Source organism: Aedes albopictus, chromosome 1 (genome assembly GCF_035046485.1).
Source record: "Aedes albopictus strain Foshan chromosome 1, AalbF5, whole genome shotgun sequence".
NCBI classification, from domain to species: Eukaryota; Metazoa; Arthropoda; class Insecta; order Diptera; family Culicidae; genus Aedes; species Aedes albopictus.
The window spans coordinates 29409214-29417829 of NC_085136.1; the positions used below are offsets into that span (position 1 = coordinate 29409214).

Sequence of the window (8616 nt, forward strand, 5' to 3'; positions counted from 1 at the left end):
CAAAAACAACTCATGAATAGAATACAGAAGAACAACTAAAGTTCTTGATTTGTTTATATTAATTTATTATAATTTATCAAATATCTTTTTATTTGAAAACACAACACGGGAAAATGTGCATACACCAGTTCGAACCCATTCGACCGGCTTCAAGAAAGCGACAGTTCTTATTGACCTGCGACGAGCCCAAGGACGAGCCTCACTTCCTGCCAAGGAGCACTTTCAATGATAAGAAGCGGGCATTGCTTCTCATTCTGTAGTCCCACCAGACGCTGCTCATCCTTCCTATTACAGATCACCATCAACACGAACTAAAATCACATCGTAGTCCAGCGCCAGATCGGCCAAGGAGGACCAGCTTAATCTTTAATTTTTGCTCGCCATCCGGCATAATCCACACCACCTAGTGCAAGAAAAAAGCGAATTATTGTCAGAATCAGAAATGATACCAATGCTCTCATTACTTACGTCGCAAAAAAGCTCCACAATGATGGGGTCCTTGCTGGCCTTCACTTTCTTTTGGAACTTCGGCGCCCTTTGAATTTTGAAAATGCAGGACCACGCCTGACCGAGCAGCATTCCGCAACGGCAGCGGCTCTCCCAGCTCGGGCCATTGCGACTAGAACTGCAGTGACGTTAGCTGACTTTGACGCAGGCATTCTCGATTTGTGACGCGTCCCACTCCGGGCTGTAAATTTCCGCACTACAGTTTCGGCCGATTGCCGCAAAGTTGCCTCCAGCCTGTTTTGGATGACACGTGCTTGCTGCCCGGTTGCTGCGATGCGAAAGAGGGCGATCGTCGGCAGCGCGGTCTCTCCTGTCCGACCGGCTCGAGTCTTCGTGTCGTTGACGACCGACGACGTGCGCGTCGCGACGTCGCGAAGTCGCGATGTCTGATGGAGCGCGAATATTGTTGTCGCGGTTGGGTCGCGGTGTTCGATGATGCGCGAATGCTGACGATTCGCATTTCTGCGCATAGGGTGCTAAACTGGTATGCCACATCTTCCTTCTCCTCTCGACAAAAAAATCACAAAAAAAAGGTTACCATCTCCCAGCTACATATTGTATACGGCCTTCTTATGCGTCTGGAATATTATTTAGTCAACCTATTGATTTACTAAAACACAGGGTAATTCAATTGATTCTAGGCAAACCCACTAAGCCAATAACAGCAACATTTCGTTGTCAGAATCTCAGACGATCTCATGATCGTAAGAGTCGTGTGCCAGTTATATTCAAAAATTTTACTTCTTAACTGTTAAAATTTGCTTCTTTGAGGTCCTGTATGTTTTTTGAATAAACCTGCACTTGTTTCTCACTAGCAGAACACCGGAAGGGCCCGTTCGCATGGTTGCAACCACATCTCGTCATTCAGAGACGACTATGTTTTGACCAAATGCATAAATGACCACCATGTTTTCATTATACTCCTCCATTACTGCATTACTATGTAGGTTGAATATCGACTTTTCCTTCACTCTATATTAACATTCAATCATAACGTTACTCAGCATGCTTCTTCCGCCTTCGCCTGTCCTCACGAACCATAGCTTTTAATTTAGTTTTGTGATCTCTCTAGTTGCTGTCATGGTTCTTCTTCTTCTTCTTATTTTTCTTTGTGGCTTTACGTTCTCACTGGAACGACTGCTTCTCTCCAACTTTGTGTTCTTGGAGCACATTTACAGTATTAAATTGAAAAGGATTATTTATTAATGCGAACAAAGCATTTATTTGAGAATCCTTAAATATGTTATTATTCCATGCACGGTTTTGTTTGAAACATAATTATTCTGACGATTGTCCATGTTTCAAAATGCCCGTGTTAAGTGATTCATACCTAACAGGAATTTCGATGACATAATCTGTTGATCGATTTTGATTCGCGAATTTATACAAGTTGTTTTCAACATAGCCTTTTATTAAAAAAAATACTGAACATGTTTTGGCAATCTAAATGCGGTGCATGTCTTAAAAGCTCCATATAATGGTACGTATGCCTTTGCGTCACGGCATAAAAATCACAAGGCAGGCTAGTAACCTATGTAAACACCTATTTAGGATGTAAACATGTGACGTAGTTCTTATCGTCTTTCACGTTGATAAATTGGTGTGGAGTACTAGATCGCCTATGAACGATTTGAATTACGTCATCAAAAAAAAACTGTCAGATTTCGGGAATACATCACCTTCTGTACACCGTGCCTTTGCGTGGCAGTAGTTTGACAGATTTCCCATTGAAAAACTTTCAAAAATGCAAACTTAGACGTAATGAATTGGTATGTTACTTTTTCATGATTTTTTTCAACGAAATGTACTTTTCCTCGTGAAACAAAACTCGCCCGAGAATACTAAATTGCAGTCCTGCAAAATATCAGTCTCAGTGCCTGTTTATCAGCCGAAAATGAATGACTGTGGCAGTCTAGGTGGCGGTCGTTTTCAGTTCCTCGATGTGAGAACTGACAGAGTCCGAGAGCTCCATTCCTGAGCGATCCAACAAGATCAATTCCCAATCATCCACACACTACTCATGCTGAAAGGCCATTCGTCTCAAGCGGTGGCTTGTGAGAGTGAGTATAGGGATACGTTAGCACGGGTGAAAACACTCAACTACAGAAAATTGAATGGGAATTCAGCCCTGTCAGCTCTCGCTTTCAGCACGCTGCGTGCGAATGTGAACCTATTTCATTTCGCTCCCGTGTTGCTGATCGGAAAGCAACTTTGACAGGAAACCCAAAACGGAGAAAATGAAAAAAGCAAAATATCGCTATCATAAAGGCCTGTCGAAAAATCGCAGCACTGCTAAATTGACATGAAATCTTTTCTAAGCGAAATCGTTCTTATTTAAACGGTTGTCCAATCGGTCCGCAATAGCGCCAAACATCTGGTAGACCAGTTGAGTATTTTTCGTTTAACGGAAATTTTCCTCCACCTGCAGCACGAATCGAGTCGCCTGGGGCACTCACAATACGCCAAAATTACTAATGTCGCTACCTGCACGACTGTTTTTCAAATCTTTTGTTTTTATGCATGAATTTCAACATTATAGGACACATTCAACTTGTGAAAGAAGCGTTCAAGCTGCTCAAACAACTCCGGGATTTTCGAATCTATAAAAATTGTGCAGTAACTTTTATATTTTCCATAGTTTCTCAATCTGAGATACTTCTTATTTCGGTGACTCTCCAAGCACATCCGAGGCTATCAGTACACCACAAAGGCGGACGCATAACCACGTCCGCTGGGTTTATTTCTAAGGAGTCGCAACAAGCACTATTTACTTTCATTGTCGCAAGTCGTACGAACATGAATACACGTGAGCATCCTGTAGCTTCTCGTTAAAATCAAGAAATGAATTCCCTTACAATATCGACGGTAGTCCAAACGCGTCTGTAATTTCGCACACAAGTCCATGTATGCGGATTTATGAACATTGAGCTGCCACTTCTCGAGCTTCGATCTGCATCTTCTGACGGTAATCCACATGCATAAGATGCTCTTCAATACGAGCACTCAATCAAAAGCACAACCACGTGCAAAACGTCTGGATTTTTTCAATTTACCGACGATACTTCAATCTCGTACGGATCTTCACACTCCGATGTCGCTGTTCGTGTGTGGCTTTTTTCATTTTCCCCCCGGCGGAACTCCAATCGCGCCGGATCCTCACACAAGTCCATGTGTGGCTCTTTTCATTTTCCCCGGCGGAACTCCAATCGCGCCGGATCCTCACACAAGTCCATGTGTGGTTCTTTTCGCTTCCCCCCGGCGGAACTCCAATCGCGCCAGATCCTCACACAAGTCCATGTGTGGTTCTTTTCACTTCCCCCCGGCGGAACTCCAATCGCGCCAGATCCTCACACAAGTCCATGTGTGGTTGTTTTCACTTCCCCCCGGCGGAACTCCAATCGCGCCGGATCCTCACACAAGTCCATGTGTGAATTTTTCCATTTTCCTCCGGCGGAACTCCAATCGCGCCGAATCCTCACACAAGTCCATGTGTGGTTCTTTTCACTTCCCCCCGGGCGGAACTCCAATCGCGCCGGATCCTCACACAAGTCCATGTGTGGTTCTTTTCACTTCCCCCCGGCGGAACTCCAATCGCGCCGGATCCTCACACAAGTCCATGTGTGAATTTTTCCATTTTCCTCCGGCGGAACTCCAATCGCGCCGAATCCTCACACAAGTCCATGTGTGGTTCTTTTCACTTCCCCCCGGCGGAACTCCAATCGCGCCGGATCCTCACACAAGTCCATGTGTGGTTCTTTTCACTTCCCCCCGGCGGAACTCCAATCGCGCCGGATCCTCACACAAGTCCATGTGTGGTTCTTTTCGCTTCCCCCCGGCGGAACTCCAATCGCGCCAGATCCTCACACAAGTCCATGTGTGGTTCTTTTCACTTCCCCCCGGCGGAACTCCAATCGCGCCGGATCCTCACACAAGTCCATGTGTGAATTTTTCCATTTTCCTCCGGCGGAACTCCAATCGCGCCGAATCCTCACACAAGTCCATGTGTGGTTCTTTTCACTTCCCCCCGGGCGGAACTCCAATCGCGCCGGATCCTCACACAAGTCCATGTGTGGTTCTTTTCGCTTCCCCCCGGCGGAACTCCAATCGCGCCAGATCCTCACACAAGTCCATGTGTGGTTCTTTTCACTTCCCCCCGGGCGGAACTCCAATCGCGCCGGATCCTCACACAAGTCCATGTGTGGATGTTTCCATTTTCCCCCGGCGGAAGTCCAATCGCGCCGGATCCTCACGTGTGGTTCTTTTCCATTTTTTTCAATCAGCACTCATAACCTCTCTTGCTCTTCAGCGTCATTGCACAATCAAATAGCATTACTTTGCGAGTATGAAAAAAAAAATCACTTCCACCAAATATGCTTACCATTTAGCTTATATTTGAAAATGTTTTCGGCCTTCACAATTTATTTGCTCTTAAAACTTTAAGCAGCAAACCTGGCAGGATCACCAATGTAAATTTCCGCACTACAGTTTCGGCCGATTGCCGCAAAGTTGCCTCCAGCCTGTTTTGGATGACACGTGCTTGCTGCCCGGTTGCTGCGATGCGAAAGAGGGCGATCGTCGGCAGCGCGGTCTCTCCTGTCCGACCGGCTCGAGTCTTCGTGTCGTTGACGACCGACGACGTGCGCGTCGCGACGTCGCGAAGTCGCGATGTCTGATGGAGCGCGAATATTGTTGTCGCGGTTGGGTCGCGGTGTTCGATGATGCGCGAATGCTGACGATTCGCATTTCTGCGCATAGGGTGCTAAACTGGTATGCCACACGGGCCTCGGAACATCTCCGGGAAAAGGAACTTTTGCAGCGGATCTTCCTACGGTGAAACAGGAGCATTAATCGCGAGGCACAAATAGGGTTCCCGAAACAGGACATGATTCTCCTCACTGGAATTGCTCGCAGTTGTCCAGGAACATAATGGTTGTACACTTTGGAGAAGGTTCCCTGATCCTGCAAAGCAATGTCAAACTGTTAGCACCAGAAAAAAAAGAAACATTACAAAGACTTTCGCAAAACTTACCCTTGTTTCCTCCAGCCAGCTCCAAACAGTTCACCGTAACTGTTTCGGATTAACTCACAAAAGCCCAGGCACCTACCACAATCACCGCTGGTTTCGCAAGTTCCATTTTGTAGAACTGAACAGGATACTGCATGATGACGTCACGAAGCCGAGCACTGACAGTTCAACGAGCTTGTTTACATGGACTTGGTCTCTGGCGGAGATCCGGCAAAACTGTTTTTCGATACAATTTCAGTAAAACGGTAATTAGACGGTTTGTTTTGTATTAGTAGAGTTGAATATAATCGATTTTTCTGTATCATAATGGTTTCGGGGCGGAAAACGTAAATTTAATTTTCGCCGCTCGTTAAAAATTCTAACACCTTGTAAACAAGCTCGCTGAACTGTCAGACAAAGTGAGGTTAGATCAGGTGCTTGCAGTACCCTACTCTTCGATGAAAAATTGGAAGAAAAATACATAAACAAACAAAAAACAAAAAAGTCGCAAAAAGATGTTGACAACCAGAACGACTTTTTTGGCTTTTTTGTGGTTGGATGAGGATAAAAGCGGATAAATAGGGATGTGCAGGGATTATTTGGGTAAAAACAAATTAATAAGGTTGGTATGACATTGTTGCGGATATTATTGAAAAAGTCGGCTTAAAAACTAGTGTCGTCCCCCCTGCTTTTATCACACTTTTTGGGCGTACCATAAAAAGTGTGATAGTCCAATTTGGGATGTAGTCTGCAATAATGTTGGTGTTGTATAATGAAGAAGTGACGTACCACTCGAAATGAAACGAACCTCGCTCTCGTCCTGGCTGTCAAATCAAACCTGTTTTTGTTTGTACACACGTCGCCTGTTGCCTCGCACTTTCCAAAGTGGCGTCGATTTTGTTTTGTGTGCTTTTGATTCCTTTTAAACATTCCAATTTAAAATAGTGTTAATATATTTTAGCCAGAAAAACGCGTTATTGTTAGAATATTGTTGAGTTTAAATGTAACATAGAAGGATAAACGTTTAAGAAACAACAACGATGGAAGCCCGCTTGTGTCGATTGTGCCTCGCTCCAAACTGCGGTCGGATTCCGCTGTTCAACGAGATGACCATGACACCGAACGTACTCCTGATCCAGAAGGTGGTCGAATGTACCTCGATCAAGGTGAGTGCTTGGAATCTTTCCTAAAATAGTGTATTTCTATAGCTGATATGGTTTTCGTAGATAACGGCCGAGGACGACTACCCGTCGTCGATTTGCGCCGAATGTGAGCGCAAGCTGAACGAATTATCGGCGTTCAAAATCCAGTGTATCGTGAACAACGATTTCTATCGGGAGAAGCAGGCGGAACTGAGGAAAAAGCAGCTGTCCTGCAGCCAGCAACCGACGGAAGTGGTTTGCTTGGATGACGACGACGACGACGAAGAAGAGGTGCATTATGCGGAGGAAGAGGAAGAACAGAGGCAGCAGGGAACGGATGGTTATTTCGAACAGCCGGAGCAACCGGTACAGAAGAAAACCCGAATCGAAGAGGTTGTGATTGAGGACGACGAGGAGGACTACGAGGAGTTCAACCTGGATGACTTCGAGCTGGTGGAAGGCCAGGAAGTGGATCAGTACTACCAGCAGGAGGAGCCGGAGTACATAGACAACAACGCCATCTTGACGTCGATTCTGCTGGACGACGAAGAAGATGATAACGACACTGGGAACAATGCGCTACTCATAGACCAGGGCCATTACGAGAAGATCTATCCGTACGAGTGCGAGTTCTGTCGGAGGCGGTTCTCGTCGCTCACGAAGCTGGAATCGCACGTCAAAACGCACTCGCAGAACCGGATGAAGTGCTTCATCTGCGGGCGGATGGTGGTGGTACACTTGCTGAGGCACCTGCGCACGCAACATCCGGGGATGGCTTTTCCGGAGCCGGTGCGCTGCTGGCACTCCAAGTGCGCCGACTTGGACGAGGTCTTCCTGGATGTCACCCAGCTGCTGGCACATATGGACACAAAGCGGAGAAGGCGGTAGGAAAGGGAACTGGCTGGGGGGAAAATGTGGAATAAAGTGCCTTCTTGCGAGCGCGGAAACGAAAACTCGAGCTGGGGCGAGTCTAGTGAAACGCTTTTTAAATTGTAAATGACAATCAAACCTGATGAGACTGTACATACACAACACAAGCTATTTTTGTGCATTCGCTCAAACCGATAGATGCAATAAACGAGTATTTTTATCGCGAAGCTTTTTAGCTACGAAGCTTATATTGGTGTTTGTTTTCTTGATAACAGGGGGTTCGAGTGGGTGAGTAAACCTATTCCGACGAATTCTCGTACGCCACGTCAAGTCAGGGTAGGGTATGGCGTTATGCGGTGGTATCCCAGCAGTAGGCTACCTACCAGAGGTATCGATCCATAAATCGTTATCACTACGGTCTGCTTATCGTTTTTTCGAAATAATGTGAACGCTTCACCTAGTCCAGAGTGGCAAAGGTGTATGATACTATTGGTAGTGGTTTTTTGAAGAATCTGATGAAAATTTGCACTTGGAAGTAACACAGAGATCGGCTCAAAGGCTATTTAGGGGAAAATCTTTTGTTTTTCACGACCTTCAACATTTTGAGTCGAAAATCTTCTATATATATAAAAATGCAGTGGCATACGTGGGACCGCGCATAACTTGCGAACGGATGGACCGATTTGGGTCGTCTAAGTTTTGTTCTGTTAGTTTTCACCCAAGGAAGGTTTATGAGGCCTAAAACATGAAGAAATTGGGAGTTTTTTTGAAAATCGGGTTTTCGTGCATTTTGAACGGGGACTTGGACCTGACTAGGGACATGAAACGTCAAAAAAACGCAGTAGGCAAAACAAAGTTTGCCGGGTACAGCTAGTTTAAATAAAATTTGCTTTCATAATGAAACTTGTATGCTTATTTTTACCAGTGTATTCAGGCAAAAGAAAAAAAAAAAAACATCGCATGGCCGACTGCGCGTCTGGCATCGAACCATCGAAACTTTTCGTTAGAGCTTTCGAATCGAAAGCTCGTCTCTGAGTGAACCGGAGCTCGGCTGTGATCGTTTGAATGAATGGAGAGAAATAAATGAAAAAG

At 45.5% G+C, this 8616-nt stretch overlaps 1 protein-coding gene across 1 annotated transcript; it reads left to right on the forward strand.

The window, feature by feature from the left end:
* The first annotated feature begins 6360 nt into the window (after positions 1-6360).
* Positions 6361-7772, forward strand: LOC109428451 (uncharacterized). The gene is made up of 2 exons (XM_019704217.3): positions 6361-6678; positions 6739-7772. Exons 1-2 carry the CDS (start codon positions 6553-6555, stop codon positions 7540-7542), a joined length of 930 nt encoding a protein of 309 aa, XP_019559762.3. The 5' UTR covers positions 6361-6552; the 3' UTR covers positions 7543-7772.
* The last annotated feature ends 844 nt before the right edge of the window (positions 7773-8616 follow it).